Below are 20,947 nucleotides of genomic sequence, written 5' to 3'. Positions count from 1 at the left end.
TTCTGAGATGTATATATATATACACACACACATACAGCATCTTTCTGGGATAAAAACACAGCAGCAAGCTCATTGTATACAGCCATTAATACAGTATGATATGATCACTGGTGCAGTTCAATGTCGGCACATTCTTAATTCTTAACACACCAAAACTTACTAGAGAAAGTTTCCACAAGGCAAGAAATTACACTTAATACACCAAAACAAGGCACGAGGATAGAAAGAGCAACTTAAACGTTCATTGCTCCTAACTTAACCACAAAACTCCTCCTTCTCTCATTAACACTGATAAACTACTGCTTCATTGGAGCAGGATGATCGTTTCTATATAGACAACAAGGCAAATATCTACCTTATGAGAACACAATCCTCCTTTTGTTAACATACGAAAGACTGGAAAAAAGAAACGATAAATGTGCGTTTTTTCAGCGAATGACTTCTTTTTGGCGTCATTTGGGTCCCGCTCCACCACTTCCCAAGGAGCGTACGTATCTCCTGCATGTTCGATCAGAACGTAACTTACTGTGGGTCGGCCTGCGTGAACGTAATTCCCTCCGTTTTCAGTCCAATATGTCGCTTCCTGTATGTCGCTCATGTGAACGTCACTTCCTGTGCGTCATTTTGCGTTTTTCCGGTCACGCTTCCGCCTCGCACGATGGCGGCGACCTGTAAATAAGTATGGCGGCGCCCGCATCATCGCCATCTTAGATTTCCGCACTGACATCTCTTGGCAGCAGAAGCAGCATGCCAGTGTGTTGGCCCGGCTGTTTCCAACCTGTCTGCACCTTTCTGAGGCTCTCCAGGAGGAAACTGTCTCTGGTTCTTTTCCGGCCTCTTGGCGGAGCTCTGCAGCCCACCTCCAAGCTGCAGTCAGCGGGGAACTTTGGCGATATCGGCCCGGGTCCGGGACCGAGTCCAGCGAAGGACGTCCGGCGGCGCAGAGCAAGCAACATGTGCTCCTCCCAGCTGAACGGTAGGATGGTGTGGGTGGACCTGGAGGTGAGTCCCGCTAACGTCTATCCTTCTGGAGCTTCTCTCCTTCTGAGATGTTCAGCTTGCAGATTATTATTACGTGCGTTCCAACAGTCACAACTTGATCGCCTTCCCTTAACTTCTTTAGGAAGCCTCCTAAAACCTTGCCTTAAAAGACAAATATTATACTAAATCGACGTTTCTGTGCTTTGAGCATCATAAACGTGCTATTTGGGGTTCATATACATCCCCAAAGTGTTTTTTTTTTTTTTTTATTGATTCCCTCAAGCTTGAGTTCGAGGGCGATCTTTCTCCGTTCTAACTGGTGGGGAGACTGTTGTCAACTGAGCCCGCACTCAATTTTAACTGCGCTTTTATTAGCGTCTTTACGGTAAATCACAAGACGGCGTACGGCAGCAAGGCTGCAAGGAAATCCTGCAAAATAAAAGCCCTGAAAGCCACGACAGACAGACAGTATGTTTACAATTTGTTATGAAACATAAGTATTCATAGGTTTACACCCAATTTCACTTCAGTGCAATACTAGGCATACTCCTTTGTTACTACAAGAAATATGCAAGAATATTACTGTAGAAATGAGAAAAGTACTGTTAAACTTGGATCTGTTGATCGAAAATGATGGTCTCTTGCCTGTTTTCAAATTGCAATAAAACAGAATCCTTCATAGGTTTACATCTAATTTCACTTCAGTGCAATACTAGACATACTCCTTTGTTACTGCAATAAATACCAAAGAATATTACTCTCGGAATTGGGAGTGAAGTACTCTTAAACTTGGAGCAAATTAACGAAAATAATGGTCTCGCCTGTTTTCAAAATACAATAAAATGGAATCCTTCATATATTTACGTCTAATTCCACTTCAGGGCAATACTAGGCATACTCCTTTGTTACTGCAAGCAATATCAAAGACTATAGGGATTTGGAGAAAAGTACTGTTAAACTAGGACCAAATTAATGAAAATAATCGTCTCATCTGTTTTCAAATTGCAATATAAAGGAATCCTTCATACGTTTATGCCTGATTTCACTTCAGTGCAATACTAGACATACTCCTTTACTACTACAAGCAATATTAAAGACAATTACTGTAGAAATTTGGAGAAAAGTATGCACGCACACGAGAGGTGTGACATCATTGCAGTTCAACATTACATCTCCTGGTTTATGGCCCAGGATTCAGCCCTGCATCCATCTTTTCCTCTATCCCCCCCCTAACTCCATCCATCCATTCCCTATCATCCATCCCTCCATCACCCCCTCTTTGTTTTCTTCTTTTCTAGATGACCGGTCTGGACATTGACAGGGACCACATCATTGAAATGGCCTGTATCATCACCGACGCTGAGCTGAATGTAGTGGCTGAGGTAATGAATGGATGAATGAATGAATGTAGTGGCTGAGGTAATGAATGAATGAATGTAGTGGCTGAGGTAATGAATGGATGAATGAATGAATGTAGTGGCTGAGGTAATGAATGGATGAATGAATGAATGTAGTGGCTGAGATAATGAATGAATGAATGTAGTGGCTGAGGTAATGAATGGATGAATGAATGAATGTAGTGGCTGAGGTAATGAATGAATGAATGTAGTGGCTGAGGTAATGAATGGATGAATGAATGAATGTAGTGGCTGAGGTAATGAATGGATGAATGAATGAATGTAGTGGCTGAGATAATGAATGAATGAATGTAGTGGCTGAGGTAATGAATGGATGAATGAATGAATGTAGTGGCTGAGGTAATGAATGAATGAATGTAGTGGCTGAGGTAATGAATGGATGAATGAATGAATGTAGTGGCTGAGGTAATGAATGGATGAATGAATGAATGTAGTGGCTGAGGTAATGAATGGATGAATGAATGAATGTCGTGGCTGAGGTAATGAATGGATGAATGAATGAATGTAGTGGCTGAGGTAATGAATGGATGAATGAATGTATGTCGTGGCTGAGGTAATGAATGGATGAATGAATGAATGTAGTGGCTGAGGTAATGAATGGATGAATGAATGAATGTCGTGGCTGAGGTAATGAATGGATGAATGAATGAATGTAGTGGCTGAGGTAATGAATGGATGAATGAATGAATGTAGTGGCTGAGGTAATGAATGGATGAATGAATGAATGTCGTGGCTGAGGTAATGAATGGATGAATGAATGTATGTCGTGGCTGAGGTAATGAATGGATGAATGAATGAATGTCGTGGCTGAGGTAATGAATGGATGAATGAATGAATGTCGTGGCTGAGATAATGAATGGATGAATGAATGAATGTAGTGGCTGAGGTAATGAATGGATGAATGAATGAATGTAGTGGCTGAGGTAATGAATGGATGAATGAATGAATGTCGTGGTTGAGGTAATGCATGGATGAATGTGGTGGCTGAGGTAATGAATGGATGAATGAATGAATGTCGTGGCTGAGGTAATGAATGGATGAATGAATGAATGTCGTGGTTGAGGTAATGCATGGATGAATGTGGTGGCTCAGGTAATGAATGAATGTGGTTCATGTAATTAATGAATGAATGTGGTGGCTGAGGTAAATAATGAATCGATGTGACGTAATGAATGAATGTGGTGACGGTGGTGGATTTCTTCTTGTAACTGCTCTTGGAATAAAGTGGGTAAACAGAGTTCTTCAGTCAAGGATATTTATTGAAGCTTCAACAGACACACACACAATGCAGACATCACAATTCATTTGATCAATCTGCTCTGGGCATGTGCCCCATTCAACCTTTGAGCTAATATTTTAGGGGAGGCGGGGGTGAGGATACTGGTTTCACCATGACGGAGAGGTCAAAAACACAGGAGTGAGAACCCACATGCAGTTCCCACGCCTGTGGGTGAGAAGCCTGTCTCGCTCTCACCGTCCTGATGCAGCTGCGCTGAAGCAAAGGGAAGACATGTCCGCTGAGTCCCGACATAAGATTATACGGCCAGAGTCACATTGAAAAACACTTTAGCAGGATACACAGAAGAACAGAATTCTTTAATAGCACATAATCATTTTTCCATCACATGGACTCGGGTAATGAATGCATGAATGTAGTGACTCAGGTAATGAATGGATGAATGTGGTCATCACAGGGACCGAACCTGGTTATCAAGCAGCCGGACCAGCTGCTGGACGGGATGTCGGACTGGTGTAAAGAGCATCACGGACAGGTGTGTTACTGATTGATTGATTGATTGATTGATTGATTGATTGATTGATTGATTGATTGATTGGGTTTCAGTCGGGACTGGTCCAGGCTGTGCGGGACAGTCGTATCACACTGGACCAAGCGGAGTACGAGTTCCTGTCATTTGTCAGACAGCATACCCCTCCTGGACAGTGTCCGCTGGCCGGTGAGCTTCACCATTCATTTTCTTGATTTTCACACTTTCATCTTAAATACAAGCATTAGAAGTGGTTCTATTTGTTGAAATTAATAAAGCAAATGCAGAACATGGTGTTTCACACTATAGCCGTGTTTCCACCGCACAAAAAGTGCAGGGACGGAACGGAGCTTTACGGAGCGGTACAACAAAGTGTAACCAGAGCCAAACTGGTGCCTGTTTCCACTGCAGAAAGTAGGTTAAAAAGTAGGCGGGGCTTAGAGCTCCACAGATGTGTGACGTTGCAACAGTCACCTCAGCCTGGCGGCAGATCTGGACCTCATGAATCCTCTGTTGTTGTTTACATCCTACCGGGACACGGGTTGCCCTTAGCTTTCTGCTGAAACGCCGGAGCAGCCACTCCGGCAGCTCCGCCCCGGAACACGGAGGCCACACCGTCCCCACACCGCGCCATCTGCCCGACCACCGGCAGCGCGGACATGACCGTGGTTGAACAGAACGCTGACCGCCACTGCATCGCGTTTGAACTGAAACCTCAGACAAGATGCAAAGACATACCCGGCATGGTGCACTTGCACCGGCCTCCCCCTGCCTCATGTCCGCTCTTTCACGACCAACACGAAAGTTGAGTAGCAAAGAAAAGAAAAAAAAACCAACCAGTGCAAAGCTGACCACGGTAACGGCAAAAGATTCATCCAGCCTACATATTCAAATATTGAGGGCGTGTGCTAAATCACTGACCAATCAGCAGATGGCTCATCAAACTCAGACCCAATCCATGCTCCCGGGTACCCCGACGGAGGGGGAGCGAAAAAGTGACCACCTTTGGAGCGGTTGTTTCCGGAAAATCACAAATTCTTGCGGTGGAAACCCAAACCGTAACGGACTATACCGGTCCATTCCCGCACTTTTTGTGTGGTGGAAACGGGGCTTATATGGAAAACAAAATGAGGGTTGCACATCGTACACTTTACAGATCAAGCAATTACAAAACAGGACTAATCAAATTGAGAAGTGTTACAACAACAACAAAGGAAATTAAACAAAAGATGGTGGTTTTGCGAGAATAGACCTTTTCCAATTCGTCCAGATTTCATCAGATGTTGCCTTTTGAAGCCTTATTGAGAAAGTGGTTCTCTGTATGATGACGATTTCAGAGGTGTATATCCTATGATGATGATTTCAGAGGTACAGGTGCTGGTCATATTATTAGAATACCATGAAAAAGTTGATTTATTTCAGTAATTATATTCAGAACGTGAAACTTACATATTATATCAATTCATTACACACAGAGTTATATATTTGAAATGTTTATTTCTTTTAATTTGGATGATTAGTACTGACAATTACTGAAAATCACGAATTCAGTATCTCAGAAAATTAGAATATTAGTTACGACTAATACAAAAAATTATTTTTTAGAAATGTGGGCCAACTGAAATGTATGAACATGGAAAGTTTCAGCATGTACGGCAATCAATACTTCGTTGCAGCTCATTTTGCTTGAATTGCTGCAGCAATGCGGCGTTGCATGGAGTCCATCAGACCTCATCTTCGAAGAGAAGCCGCGCTGAAAGCTCTCCAACAGCAGCTCCTTCACCATCCAAATAGTTGGAGGACATCCTGGACAGCATCGACACCAAGCTGTCCAGCTTCAATTCCTGTCTCGCCCTGGTGGAGGAGCTCCAACCGTGAGTTTCAAGCACTTCAGGACTCGCTGGAATTCAGCAAACAGCAGATGGCGGACCTGACAGCAGAGAAGCAGGGCTTGAGAAACGAGGTGGAGCTGCCAGGGACTGAACGGACTGAACCAGGAGAACAAGAAGATAAAGGAGTCCGTCCTGGACCTCCAAAGCAGGAGTGTGCGGGACAACCTCATCTTCGCGGGACTTCCAGAACGCGAGGAGGAAAACGTGGAAACATCGGTGCGAGGATTCATGCAGGAGCTCCTGAAGCTTCCCGAGGACACCGTGAACAAGATCACCTTAGCCCGCGTCCACCACCTGGGAGGGAGACAACAGGACAACCAGCCCCCCGTCCACCGCCTGGGAGGGAGACGACAGGACAACCAGCCCCCCCCCCCCCCCCCCCCGTCCACCACCTGGGAGGGAGACGACAGGACAACCAGCCCCCCCGTCCACCGCCTGGGAGGGAGACGACAGGACAACCAGCCCCCCCGTCCACCGCCTGGGAGGGAGACGACAGGACAACCAGCCCCCCCGTCCACCGCCTGGGAGGGAGACGACAGGACAACCAGCCCCCCCGTCCACCGCCTGGGAGGGAGACGACAGGACAACCAGCCCCCCGTCCACCGCCTGGGAGGGAGACGACAGGACAACCAGCCCCCCGTCCACCGCCTGGGAGGGAGACGACAGGACAACCAGCGTCCCCGTCCACCGCCTGGGAGGGAGACGACAGGACAACCAGCGTCCCCGTCCACCGCCTGGGAGGGAGACGACAGGACAACCAGCCCCCCCGTCCACCGCCTGGGAGGGAGACGACAGGACAATCAGCCCCCCGTCCACCGCCTGGGAGGGAGACGACAGGACAACCAGCCCCCCGTCCACCGCCTGGGAGGGAGACGACAGGACAACCAGCGCCCCGTCCACCGCCTGGGAGGGAGACGACAGGACAACCAGCCCCCCGTCCACCTCCTGGGAGGGAGACGACAGGACAACCAGCGCCCCGTCCACCTCCTGGGAGGGAGACGACAGGACAATCAGCGTCCCCGTCCACCGCCTGGGAGGGAGACGACAGGACAATCAGCCCCCCGTCCACCTCCTGGGAGGGAGACGACAGGACAATCAGCGCCCGCGGCCCTTCGTCGCTAAGTTTGAACATTTCAAGCAGAAAGAACTGGTGAAGAGCCGCGGCAGGGAACTGCGAGGGACGCACTTCAGCGTTAACGACCAGTTCCCGAAGGAGATTTTAGACCGCCGTTGCTGGCTGTTTCCCGTGAGGAAGAAGCTCATCGCTGAAGTATCCCGTCATCACAGTGGCTCTACGTCAAAGTGCACTGTACCGGGAACCCGCCGTCATCTCCTGGCTCTACTGATGGTCCTCATAAATAAGTAACATCCCCTCGAACACACACATGCACCGCCTCTGCCTCACTTTTGAACAGAAACCACAGGCCCACGGAGCGCAGCGCGCGCCGGCCGTCTGAGCGCTGCAGGTCTGTGGTTTCTGTTCAAACGCGAGGCAGAGGCAGTCAGCGTTCTGTTCAACCACGGTCGGTGCCGCTGCATCGCGGGGACGGACCGCGGACGTGATGCAGAGACGCTCGGAGCTCAGAACCTCCGTGTTCCGGCGCAGAGCTGCTGGAGTGAAGTGGCTGCTCCTCCGTGTCCCGGAGCCGTGCACCCACGCCACGGGGCGCGGCTCACCCACGCCACGGGGAAAAACAACCAGTGCAAAGCTGACCACACTGACAGCAGAGGATTCATCCAGCCGACAGATTAAAATATTGAGGGCGTGTAGTAAATCACTGACCAATCAGCAGACGGCTCCTCAAACTCGGACACGTTCCATGGTCCTGGTACCCCAACGGAAGGGGAGCGGAAAAGCGGTTGTTTCCGCATTCCTGCGGTGGAAACGCGAACCGGAACGGACTAAACCCGTCTATCCCCGCACTTTTTGTGTGGCGGAAACGGGGCTTAATAGAACAATCACCCCTCCTATTAGACAATGGAGATTTAACACATCCCTGCTCAAGGATCCAGACTTCCTCATGTGCTTTAAAAACTACAGAGATTACCGTATTTTCCACCCTATAAGGCACCTAAATACCTCAAAGTTTCTCACAAGCTGCCAGTGTGCCTTATAACCCGGTGCGCCTTATATATGGAAGAATTGCTCTACTCCAGACTGCTATTTGACAGCTGAACAACCAGAAGCTTTTATTTTGACAACTCTAACTTCTCAACTGGATCTTCAGAGCGGACGACACTCCACACAACACATTCATCACTCATGGTTGCACACCAACATTCTAACAAACCAAAATAAACTAGATGGAATAATTACTCCCTAAACTGGGGAACAAAAACACATAAACACAATCAACACAACACCAAGCCCAACAACAACCCACAATAACCTCCAACAACACAAAACATGAATTCCCATCATGCCTTGCATCCTGAGCTCCTCAGTGCAGCCGATAGCTGCAATGAATTATGGGAGTTTCTGTTTGTGGTGTTTTAAATGCAATTATTGGGGGTTCTATTTGGTTTGTGGTGTCGGTAATAATTGTGTTGTGTTGTGTTTTTGTTGCTTAGTTCATGTAGTTTAGTTTATTAGCGGTAGTTGTAAGTTGTCAACCAGCAGTGAAGAAGGTTTTGTGTGTAGTCTCCTCCTGGCATAGGCTGCAGGTAGGACTATCAAAATAAAGTGTGTGCACCTCTCTGGGTGTTAGAATCAGTGGAAAATGTAACCTAATGGCTTTGAGCTATAAAGGTTGCTGACCACTGGGCTATTGCATGCGCCTTATAATGCGGTGTGCCTTATATACGAACAAAGTTGTAAATTATGTCAATCAATGTAGGTGCGCCTTATAATCTGGTGCGCCTTATAGTGTGGAAAATACGGTACACTGAGAGAACATTGAACATGGCAATAAATCCAGCAAACTCTTAGCCAATCAGTTAAAATGAAATAAAGAAAAGTGTACAATCCCCTCAGTTAAAACTCAAAATGGTGAAATCACTTGTGACCCTCAGGAAATAAATACTACTTTCACAGAATTTCATGGAAAACTTTACTCTTCACAAATTGACCCTTCACAATCTGAAATAGAGACTTTCTAAGCACAGGTGACAATAGATGAACGTTTTCTCCCTTTCCGTGGAAAATGGAAGTTCCAGCAACACATGCGCAGTAAGCCAGGCAAATATGGCATCAAAATCTGGGCAGCCTGTGATGCAAAAACCAGCTATGTGTTGGGACCATTATGTAGGGATTTACTACCTCATATGGATCACTATTTATGTTTTGGTTGACTATCGATAATTATTAATAATTATCAAAGATAGTTAATAATGTTATTGAAATTTAATCTGATCTGTATCAGAACCTCGGAGCTCCACCTGTCTTAACAGGAAATGATAGTCAATTCAGTTCTATCAGTCTCATAAGATATACTAAACAGTTAATCAGGAATTTGAATTAATAGTTAAATTAATTACAATTACCAGAATTAACACTAAAGATTGAAGGATTTTGGAGTTCTTGACACAGAAGAGGTCGACATTCCATTCACCTTTGTGCACATTAATAAAACAGTAATTATGATTCCAAACAATATATTTATTTACAATGAAAACAAATAAAACACAGATTCTAACTACCTATATACAGCTGGGTGTGTGTAGGTGCATGTGTGTGTGTGGAGAAAGAGAGAGAGAGAGGTGGAGGGAGTGTGTGTGTGAGACGTGTGATGGAACTACAAAACAAAATGGCGGATCACAAGAAACTACATTCCAAATGGAGGTTGTCAGAGAACAGGAGGTCTGTTCTGAGTCTCCACCATGTGCTGATAGCAATGGAACAATAGAAGCTAGCCGTAGCATCTCCTTCCTGTGTGTCTCTGCTAAAGGACCATTTCTAGAATGAGTTGATGTGAATGAGACTTGTTTTGTAAAACGTCAGGAGTCGTCAGATGGTGTTCGGTTACTGTGTGATGTTGTCTTTGATGTGATATGTGTAGGGTTGTGAGTTAACAAGTTAGTAAAGCAAAGATTAGCATGCAGACCCTGTGTCTGTGGCAGAGCTAACGTTGGTTTACAAGTTGATAACGGCTCCTAATATCATAATCAAAAGAACATAATCACTGTAACAGAATCAACACATCTTCATAAAGTTAAACAGTTCTATCATAGCATCAGGTTTAACTAATCTCAGGTAAAGCCCAGTTGTTACCACTTCCTTGAAGGAGTTCAGTTGTTGTCCTGCTGGAGGGAAGCTGGTGTCTTCTCCTGTAGTTAGCACCTCCTGCTAACTGTGGATGCTGGTTCTGCAGGCTGAGAAGAAGAAGATGAAGTTGATGTTTCAGGAGTCCTTCTTTACAGCTCCTGGTTGTTCCTTTTGTCCAGACTGAGGAGCTGGTCGCTCAGGTCTGTGATGGTTTTCCTGCTTGTTCAGGAAAAACACAAAGAAGTTCCGTGAGGGTCCCTGGTCCCGTCCTGGAGAAACCGGTTGGTTTCCCTGGAGAGCAGACTCTGGGTGCTGGTCTCTGGATCAGGGGAAGGTCTGACCCTCATGGTCGGGTCAGCAGATGAGTTGAGGAGTGGAGGCCCCTGGTTTGCAGGCCTCTGGTGTTAGCTGTGTGCTAACGCTGGATGAGCTGCCTTCAGCAACCCACCTCCTTGGAGAGTAGTCTTGCCAGAGAGAGCAAGAAGCCTGGCTTCGCAGGCTCTTTGTTCCACGTGTGACTTCAGAGGTATCAAAGCCTGAGAGCTTCAACCAATCAGTGACTGGCTGATTGCATGGGGGAAGAGTCTTGTGAGCAGAAAGGGGGGGGGAGGAAGATCCTGCAGAAGGCCCTCCACCCCTACTGGGTGTGATGGTCAATCACATTCCTGGGTCAGGATTCATGTCACGATTGCGTCTCATGACAAATGAATATTGTCTCTAACCAAAAAAATGAACCAACTTTCTGTGGTCCTGCAGATCCCAACATATGCATGGAATCTAAAGATTTACACAAGCCAATCTGCAAGCGGCATTCCTGGAAAAACAAAAAACAAAACAAGGAACATGTACAGTCATCTATTTCAGTGTTTTTCAACCACTGTGCCACAGCACACTGGTGTTCCGCGAGATATAGTCAGGTGAGCCGTGGGAAATTATCCAATTTCACATTTTCTCTAAGAAAACAATTACTTTCACAGCCGCTTTCAGCTGTGAGAGTAATCGTGTATAAATACTGTGGCGAGCGCCATGGAAGACTTGCTCTGAGTCGAAATTCTATTCTGCCAACTGAACACCAGAGGCTTTTACTTTGAAATGAACACACGCAACCAGTAGTTCATAACAGGATGACACTCTACACAACACATTTCTCACTCATGGTTGCACACCAACATCCAACAAACCAAACCAAACTAGACGAAATAATTAACGACAACTCGTAATATAAACAACCCACCAATGCCTGTCTGAGACCGGAGACAAGAGACAAGAAAAACTCTTTTTTCCACACCTGAAAAACGACCTTTTAGCTCAGTTGGTTAGAGCGTGATGCTAATAAGGTCAAGGTCGCGGGTTCGATTCCCATACGGGCCACACAATTTTTAGCCCCCAATAGAGAAATTCACTTCTTTTTTTAACGCTTTAACCTGCTTTCGTACCACGTTCTTGCGTAATGACGAAGGTGTAAAACCCAATTTTTACTTCCAGAAGAAGTCAGGTTTTTGATGAAACCTTCCATTGCTAGCGCAACATAGCACGTCTGTTTGATTCTCGCACGTGGCTCTGAATACTTCGAAGCTCTGTAGGTAAACTGACTCAACGCAAGTTAAGCCATACGTGCAGCTAAAAAGCGCTGCCTTCTATAAACTTAACCAAAACTAGATAAAGACTAGATCACTGCTTTTCAACCACTGTGCACACTGTTGTTCCGCGAGTAATAGTCAGGTGTGACGTGGGAAATTATACAATTTCAAATTTTTTCTAAATAAACATTTACTCTCGTAGCCGCTGTTGGCTGTGAGTGCAGTGTGCAGAGTAATTGTGTATTAACAGTGAGGCGAGCACTGCGGAAGAATTGCTCTGAGTCGAGATTCTTTTCTGCCAGCTGATCACCAGAGGCTTTTATTTTGACATGATCATATACAACTGGAACTTCATAACAGGATGAGACTCCACACAACACATTTCTCAGTCATGGTTGCTCACCAACATCCAACAAACCAAACTAGACGAAATAATGAACAATCTGAACCGAGGAACAAAAACACAACACAAGCACAAATCAACACACACAACAACCCCGACAATAACCCTCAATAGCCTCCGGCACATAACCTGAACTCCCATCATGCCCTGCAGCGACCAACTCCGTGATGCTACAATACTCTTCACCACTAGATGGCAGCACAGAACGTTGCTGGAGAAATGAAAGTTAACAGAGTCAGTGTGGTTAATCTCCACCTCCTGCTACCATCTTGTATCAAAGTACTGTGTCAGTGACAGTGATGGAGAAGTTTTTGAAAAGGAAGAATGTTACCAGGATATCAGCTCTGTGTTCATCCATCAGGTCCAGGTTTCACACTGAGGGAGTAAAAATAAATAAAAGAAATTGGGAAATAGTTTTTTCTGTATTTATTTGATTCCTGTTGACAAAACTTTGATGAGAATGACTTTATATTGTTAATAGAGGCTACAGAGTTTCACATTTCAACATTTCCGGGTGGTGGTGTGCCTCCAGATTTTCTCAAAGAAAAAAGTGTGCCTCGGCTCAAAAAAGGTTGAAAAACACTGGTCTATTTCACTACTGGGCTGCAGGGTCACAACATCACTTGTGACAATTTAGTTTTACCAGCTATGACCTTGGACAAGAACTTCTGAAGAAGTAAGAAAAAAATAAACCTGAGCTCCCTACTGAAATGTTGCTGGTGAAGGACAGGGCTCCACTTTCCTCAAACCACCACTGTTGTTTCATACTGTCCAGAAAAATGCCGGAATACAATACTGATGTCCACTGTCCACAGAGATGCTGCTGTATCAGTAGGAAGTGACAAAAAGCCCATAATCATCCTGGACTACAACAAAAACAAAGGAGTGGACAGTGTAGACAAGCCACCTAACACTTGCCAGCGAATGACCAGTAGATGACCAGCCTTGGTCACACAGCTGCAGCGCTCACCAAGCACTTCATTCACACCCACAGCAACAAGAAGAGCATCAGCATCAGCTTCCTCCTCAGCCAGCCCTGCCTCAACATCAGCCACAGTCACACCCACAACCCCAGTGAGATCACCGGATTAGAAAAGAAAGAGGTGTCAGGTCTGCCCTAGCAATATGGACAGAAAGACCAACACATTCTGCTTCACTTCCAAAACATATATCTGCAAAGACCACACCAAAAGTCTCACTTTTTGCCACACGTGCATCTAAACTCACACACACACACACACACACACAAGAACATGCGTGTGTGCGTACATGCGCATGTTCTTGCACAGAGTTTTTATGGAACTCGTACTCATACTCGCTCTGACACCCTGAACAATTACTTTGCATGCTTCAACACTCAGAACTTTGACCTGTGACCCTGAGTGATTCGCTGCAGTCATTCCAACAGTTTGGAATCCCTGCAATTCCTGATTCTTTTTGATTGATCCTGATTGTTTTTGATTGATCCTGATTGTTTTTGATTGATCCTGATTGTTTTCGATTGATCCTGATTCTTTTTGATTGATCCTGATTGTTTTTGATTGATCCTAATTGTTTTTGATTGATCCTGATTGTTTTCGATTGATCCTGATTCTTTTTGATTGATCCTGATTGTTTTTGATTGATCCTGATTGTTTTCGATTGATCCTGATTGTTTTTGATTGATCCTAATTGTTTTCGATTGATCCTGATTGTTTTTGATTGATCCTGATTGTTTTCGATTGATCCTGATTGTTTTTGATTGATCCTGATTGTTTTCGATTGATCCTGATTGTTTTCGATTGATCCTGATTCTTTTTGATTGATCCTGATTGTTTTTGATTGATCCTAATTGTTTTTGATTGATCCTAATTGTTTTTGATTGATCCTGATTGTTTTCGATTGATCCTGATTCTTTTTGATTGATCCTGATTGTTTTTGATTGATCCTGATTGTTTTTGATTGATCCTGATTGTTTTTTATTGATCCTAATTGTTTTCGATTGATCCTGATTGTTTTTGATTGATCCTGATTGTTTTTGATTGATCCTGATTGTTTTCGATTGATCCTAATTGTTTTTGATTGATCCTAATTGTTTTTGATTGATCCTAATTGTTTTTGATTGATCCTAATTGTTTTTCCTGCAGGTAACTCTGTGCATGCAGACAAGAAGTTCCTGGATAAATACATGCCACAGTTCATGTTCCATCTTCACTACAGGATCATAGACGTCAGCACCATCAAGGAGCTTGGCAGGTCAGTGGGGGGGGGGGGACTGTTGCCCGAGGAGGAAACAACAGATCTGAGATAGTTAAGAATTAACACAATTATTTATTTAACAAAGACATTCTCACCCCATGGTCAGCTGGAACATGATGGCTGTGCTCCCCCCCAGCTTAAGGCTGATAAAAGAGAATGGTTCTAAAGAAACACCCTAATTTCTCAATGCTGGGTTCATTGTTCCAGGGAACCGCCTCCTGTAACCGTTTGATCACTTCCTGTCCTTGAGGCGGGCTCCACTTTGCAATCACTACCTTGTTTACACATCAACAGGCTATTGTTCTTGAGTATCAAAACCAACATTGTGCACAAAACACATGGGAGGATACAAAGCCATTGTATCTCTAACAGTGAAGCCAAAATGGCAGACTACATAGAAGAATTCAAGTTATTGTAATCTAACATCAATCAATCACTGTATTGATTCAGACGGTGGTTTCCAGAAGAATACAAGATGGTTCCTCACAAGAAGACAAGCCACAGGTAAATGACATGAACTCTCCACCTCCGGTGTTTCACTTTTTACTGGCCAAACCTTCATGCATGAGGACGGTTCCACTCTTTAGTGTGACGTTTATCCAAAACCACCACAGACAGCTCTGCCTTCAGAGTTGTTTTCATTTTCTCTGTGTAATGAGCTCTTGTTGGGAGAGTCTGGAGACTGCTATTGAATTATTGTTTACGTTTTTTTAATGCTGTTTTACCTTGATTTTGTTAGATTAACACTTGCCAGCCAAAACATATTGTAGCATCACAGAGCTGATCACTGAAGTGCATTATGGGAGTTGGGTGGGCAGTGTTTCAAATATCTTTATCTGGATTTCACTCGCTTGTAGTGTTTATAATGATTGTGCTGTGTTTTTGTTTCTTAGTTCGTGTAGATAGTTGATCTCGTTTAGTTTAGTTTGGTATTTGTAATTTGGAAACCAGGAGTGAAGACGGTTATGTCTCTCATGTCGTCTTGCCATGGTTTTCCTGTTTAGGCATTTATTTTGACAAACCATTTTGATTGCCGTTAGTATGAAGGGAAAAAGTCACTCTCACTTGTTAATCTTGTTAATCGTATCCCTTGCCACAGTTTGACATTGATGGTCTCATTATGCGACGCCCTGCCCACCCGGCTCTGGTGCTCACAGCACATCACTGGATGGTAAGGCGGGGTGGGACAGGGCGGTTTGGCAAGGTGGGGCTGACCGGGGTGGTACGTTAAGATGGGGCTGGCCAAAATGGTATGGTAAAGTGTGACTGGTTGGGGTGGTACAGTAAGGTGGGTTTGGCCGGGGTGGGGCTGCTTGGGGGTGGTACAGTAAGGTGGGCCGGGACAGTAAGGTTTGGTGGGGTGGTACGGAACAGTAAGATGGGGTAGTGCGGTTAGGTGGGGCAGTATGGTACGGGACGGTAAGGGGGGTGGGGTGTTACCGTAACGTGGGGCGGTATCGTTCACGACTGTGAGGTTGGGTGGCATGGTAAGGTGGGACAGTAAGATGGGGTGGGGCGCTACGGGATGGTAAGGTGGGACAGGGCGGTAAGATTGGGTGGTACGTTACAGGATGGTGAAATGGGGTGGTCGGGCACCTGTACCAGACTGCCCCAGGACAGCAAGGTGGTGTGGGATGGTAAGGCAAAGCGCACACAGACCCAACTAAGTTGTGAGGGTACCATCAAAGAGAGTGAGGTAAAATGTAGATGGGGTTGTGAATGACGCAGGGATGTGATGTCATTACGCAACAATAGAGGTGGAGCTGCAGCCCAGGAGGCTGAGCTGCGCTTCCGTCCAAAGCCGGGAGGCTTGTTCTCGGTGACACAGTGAAACCTTTCTCCTTGTGAACTCATGCTGAAGCTCCACCCCTCCTGTTACTGGGAGGAGGAGCTCCTGCTGAAGCTCCACCCCTCCTGTTACTGGGAGGAGGAGCTCCTGCTGAAGCTCCATCCTTCCTGTTACTGAGGGGACGAGGTCCTACTGTAGCTCCGCCTCTCCTGTTACTGGGAGGAGGAGCTCCTGCTGAAGCTCCACCCCTCCTGTTACTGGGAGGAGGAGCTCCTGCTGAAGCTCCACCCCTCCTGTTACTGGGAGGAGGAGCTCCTGCTGAAGCTCCACCCCTCCTGTTACTGGGAGGAGGAGCTCCTGCTGAAGCTCCACCCCTCCTGTTACTGGGAGGAGGAGCACCTGCTGAAGCTCCATCCTTCCTGTTACTGAGAAGACGAGGTCCTACTGAAGCTCCGCCTCTCCTGTTACTCACAGCGTTTGCACCTGGTCTGATCACCAGGAGGCAGTGTAGCACCACATTTCAATGAATCAGTTCACTAGTGATTTAATAATATTATAGTGGGGGCAGGGCCTCCCAGTGTGTTGTGTTTGTTGAGAAATGTCTCCAAATGCTCTTTGAGTGCTGCTCTAACATAAAGGAGATGTGGAGCATTTGCAGAAATTAAAGCATGATTTAGCATTTTGCGAGAATAAATTGAGCTTTCCAGGTGATTGTGGTTCTTGTGAGTCTGGTTCTTCACTCCGTATCAGTCATTCGGTTGTGGCCCGACTCAGTTTGCACCTCTGGACTTCTGGACTGACCTAACACTGCTGGGAGCGTCGTCGCCTCTCTTAACTGGTTTTGTTAGTGTCTTCCTGCTGGTCTGCAGCCAGCACACTAACTGTCCACTGTCACTAGCCTGCACTGTGCCAGTGGGTGGGGCTCGGGGGCAGGCACCAGCCACATGCACGTCCCTGCCAGTCGGACAGGATGTGAACAAAGGACATTGGGAAGACGCCTCTTCTATATCCACCCCTCCAAAACAAGAGTTGTTTTTAAATAATCTGAAACCAACAAAAGAAAACTGAAGCTTAAAATGAAAATTATATATATATATATATATATACACACTCACACACAGGCCAGAGAGAGAGGCTTTTATCGTCACTGCAGGACTGGAAAACCTGGGAGAGTGTTAAAAACCTGGGTGTTTAAAATCAACAATAATGACAAGAATAATATTAAAGAAAAAACTCGTATTAGTATCGTATGGACAGATTAAGATATCAGATCAGAAGTGAAGAAAACCTGGCTCAGTGCATCTCTAGCTACAACCTTTGTATGAAAGGGCGATAAAGAATAGAAATAAAGTTTGATTTGACACAAATATGAGCATATTTGTGTGTGACAGCAAAGTGTGGCTCAAACATTCTCCCACATGTCTACAGAGTCTGCGTCCACCCTATCTGCCAGGGTCTCCAACTGCACGTGTGCCACAGCGCTCCCAGTAGGAATGTGCCACAGCGCTCCCAGTAGGAATGTGCCAGAGCGCTCCAATTAGGAATGTGCCACAGCACTCCCAGTAGGAATGTGCCACAGCGCTCCCAGTAGGAATGTGCCACAGCGCTCCCAGTAGGAATGTGCCACAGCGCTCCCAGTAGGAATGTGCCACAGCGCTCCCAGTAGGAATGTGCCACAGCGCTCCCAGTAGGAATGTGCCACAGCGCTCCCAGTAGGAGTGTGCCACAGCGCTCCCAGTAGGAATGTGCCACAGCGCTCCCAGTAGGAGTGTGCCACAGCGCTCCCAGTAGGAATGTGCCACAGCGCTCCCAGTAGGAATGTGCCACAGCGCTCCCAGTAGGAATGCGCCACAGCGCTCCCAGTAGGAATGTGCCAGAGCGCTCCCAGTAGGAATGTGCCACAGCGCTCCCAGTAGGAATGTGCCACAGCGCTCCCAGTAGGAATGTGCCACAGCGCTCCCAGTAGGAATGTGCCACAGCGCTCCCAGTAGGAATGTGCCACAGCGCTCCCAGTAGGAATGTGCCACAGCGCTCCCAGTAGGAATGTGCCACAGCGCTCCCAGTAGGAATGTGCCACAGCGCTCCCAGTAGGAATGTGCCACAGCGCTCCCAGTAGGAATGTGCCACAGCGCTCCCAGTAGGAATGTGCCACAGCGCTCCCAGTAGGAATGTGCCACAGCGCTCCCAGTAGGAATGTGCCACAGCGCTCCCAGTAGGAATGTGCCACAGCGCTCCCAGTAGGAATGTGCCACAGCGCTCCCAGTAGGAATGTGCCACAGCACTCCCAGTAGGAATGTGTCACAGCACTCCCAGTAGGAATGTGCCACAGCGCTCCAATTAGGAATGCGCCACAGCGCTCCCAGTAGGAATGCGCCACAGCGCTCCCAGTAGGAATGCGCCACAGCGCTCCCAGTAGGAATGCGCCACAGCGCTCCCAGTAGGAATGTGCCACAGCGCTCCAAGTAGGAATGCGCCACAGCGCTCCAAGTAGGAATGCGCCACAGCGCTCCAAGTAGGAATGCGCCACAGCGCTCCAAATAGGAATGCGCCACAGCGCTCCCAGTAGGAATGTGCCACAGCGCTCCCAGTAGGAATGTGCCACAGCGCTCCCAGTAGGAATGTGCCACAGCGCTCCCAGTAGGAATGTGCCACAGCGCTCCCAGTAGGAATGTGCCACAGCGCTCCCAGTAGGAATGTGCCACAGCGCTCCCAGTAGGAATGTGCCACAGCGCTCCCAGTAGGAATGTGCCACAGCGCTCCCAGTAGGAATGTGCCACAGCGCTCCCAGTAGGAATGCGCCACAGCGCTCCCAGTAGGAATGCGCCACAGCGCGCTCCCAGTAGGAATGCGCCACAGCGCGCTCCCAGTAGGAATGCGCCACAGCGCTCCCAGTAGGAATGTGCCACAGCGCTCCCAGTAGGAATGTGCCACAGCGCTCCCAGTAGGAATGTGCCACAGCACTCCCAGTAGGAATGCGCCACAGCGCTCCCAGTAGGAATGTGCCACAGCGCTCCCAGTAGGAATGTGCCACAGCGCTCCCAGTAGGTATGTGCCACAGCGCTCCCAGTAGGAATGTGCCACAGCGCTCCCAGTAGGAATGTGCCACAGCGCTCCCAGTAGGAATGTGCCACAGCGCTCCCAGTAGGAATGTGCCACAGCGCTCCCAGTAGGAATGTGCCACAGCGCTCCCAGTAGGAATGTGTCACAGCGCTCCCAGTAGGAATGTGCCACAGCGCTCCAATTAGGAATGTGCCACAGTGCTCCCAGTAGGAATGCGCCACAGCGCTCCCAGTAGGAATGTGCCACAGCGCTCCCAGTAGGAATGTGCCACAGCGCTCCCAGTAGGAATGTGCCACAGCGCTCCCAGTAGGAATGTGCCACAGCGCTCCCAGTAGGAATGTGCCACAGCACTCCCAGTAGGAATGTGCCACAGCGCTCCCAGTAGGAATGTGCCACAGCGCTCCCAGTAGGAATGTGCCACAGCACTCCCAGTAGGAATGTGTCACAGCGCTCCCAGTAGGAATGTGCCACAGCGCTCCAATTAGGAATGTGCCACAGCGCTCCCAGTAGGAATGCGCCACAGCGCTCCCAGTAGGAATGTGCCACAGCGCTCCAAGTAGGAATGCGCCACAGCGCTCCAAGTAGGAATGCGCCACAGCGCTCCAAATAGGAATGCGCCACAGCGCTCCCAGTAGGAATGTGCCACAGCGCTCCCAGTAGGAATGTGCCACAGCGCTCCCAGTAGGAATGTGCCACAGCGCTCCCAGTAGGAATGTGCCACAGCGCTCCCAGTAGGAATGTGCCACAGCGCTCCCAGTAGGAATGTGCCACAGCGCTCCCAGTAGGAATGTGCCACAGCGCTCCCAGTAGGAATGTGCCACAGCACTCCCAGTAGGAATGTGCCACAGCACTCCCAGTAGGTATGTGCCACAGCGCTCCAATTAGGAATGTGCCACAGCGCTCCCAGTAGGAATGCGCCACAGCGCTCCCAGTAGGAATGTGCCACAGCGCTCCAAGTAGGAATGCGCCACAGCGCTCCAATTAGGAATGCGCCACAGCGCTCCAAATAGGAATGCGCCACAGCGCTCCAAATAGGAATGCGCCACAATGCTCCAATTAGGAATGCGCCACAGCGCTCCCCTTAGACATGCGCCACAGCGCTCCCATGATGCATGCACCACAGCGCTTCCACTGCACATTCGCCACAACACTCCAACCACTCCCACTGCTCATGACCAGTCCTCCGACTTCTCATGAGCCTCAATGCTCCAACTGTTCATGCACCATAATTCTCTTTCTGCGCATGAGCCTCAATACTTCGTTAGATTAACTGTCTGCTGATGAAGCACCATGCATCTTACTTTCACCAACATTGTGAAGACGTGTCTGCAATGACTGAGATTTAAATGCTGAACCTGTGACTTTGTCCTGCAGAGCCTTGGAGGACATCCGGGAGAGCATCAAGGAGTTGCAGTACTACAGAGCCGTCATCTTTAAAGCACCGATACAGGGCGATAACTCGCATACATGAGTCAACATCTGCACCTTTGTTGTGCGTAGTTGGATTCTTTCTGTCAGTCTTGGCTCTGGCATTAGTTTTCTTCATATTTTGGTTGTTTGATCAGGTTTAATGTCTTCATTGTTTTGAAAGTGAATCCAATTAAAGAAATAAGGGG

At 47.3% G+C, this 20,947-nt stretch overlaps 1 protein-coding gene across 2 annotated transcripts; it reads left to right on the top strand.

Annotated features, from left to right (window-relative positions):
- The first annotated feature begins 692 nt into the window (after window positions 1–692).
- On the top strand, window positions 693–20,938 carry smfn (small fragment nuclease). Of its 2 annotated transcripts, XM_080509481.1 has the most exons (8): window positions 693–1,002; window positions 2,280–2,363; window positions 4,094–4,171; window positions 4,243–4,354; window positions 14,371–14,479; window positions 14,933–14,986; window positions 15,582–15,653; window positions 20,706–20,814. In XM_080509481.1, coding segments are annotated over exons 1-8 (765 nt in total). In that variant the 5' UTR covers window positions 693–747; the 3' UTR covers window positions 20,707–20,814. The 2 variants fall into 2 exon arrangements, with proteins under 2 accessions (XP_080365607.1, XP_080365606.1); XM_080509480.1 differs by lacking the exon at window positions 15,582–15,653 and having other exon boundaries at window positions 20,706–20,938.
- Window positions 20,939–20,947: the final 9 nt, after the last annotated feature.

The sequence above is a fragment of the Blennius ocellaris genome (assembly GCF_963422515.1).
Source record: "Blennius ocellaris genome assembly, chromosome: 14".
In the NCBI taxonomy this organism is placed as follows: Eukaryota; Metazoa; Chordata; class Actinopteri; order Blenniiformes; family Blenniidae; genus Blennius; species Blennius ocellaris.
Note: the sequence above shows the minus strand (reverse complement) of the source record. Positions and strands in the feature narration are given on the sequence as shown.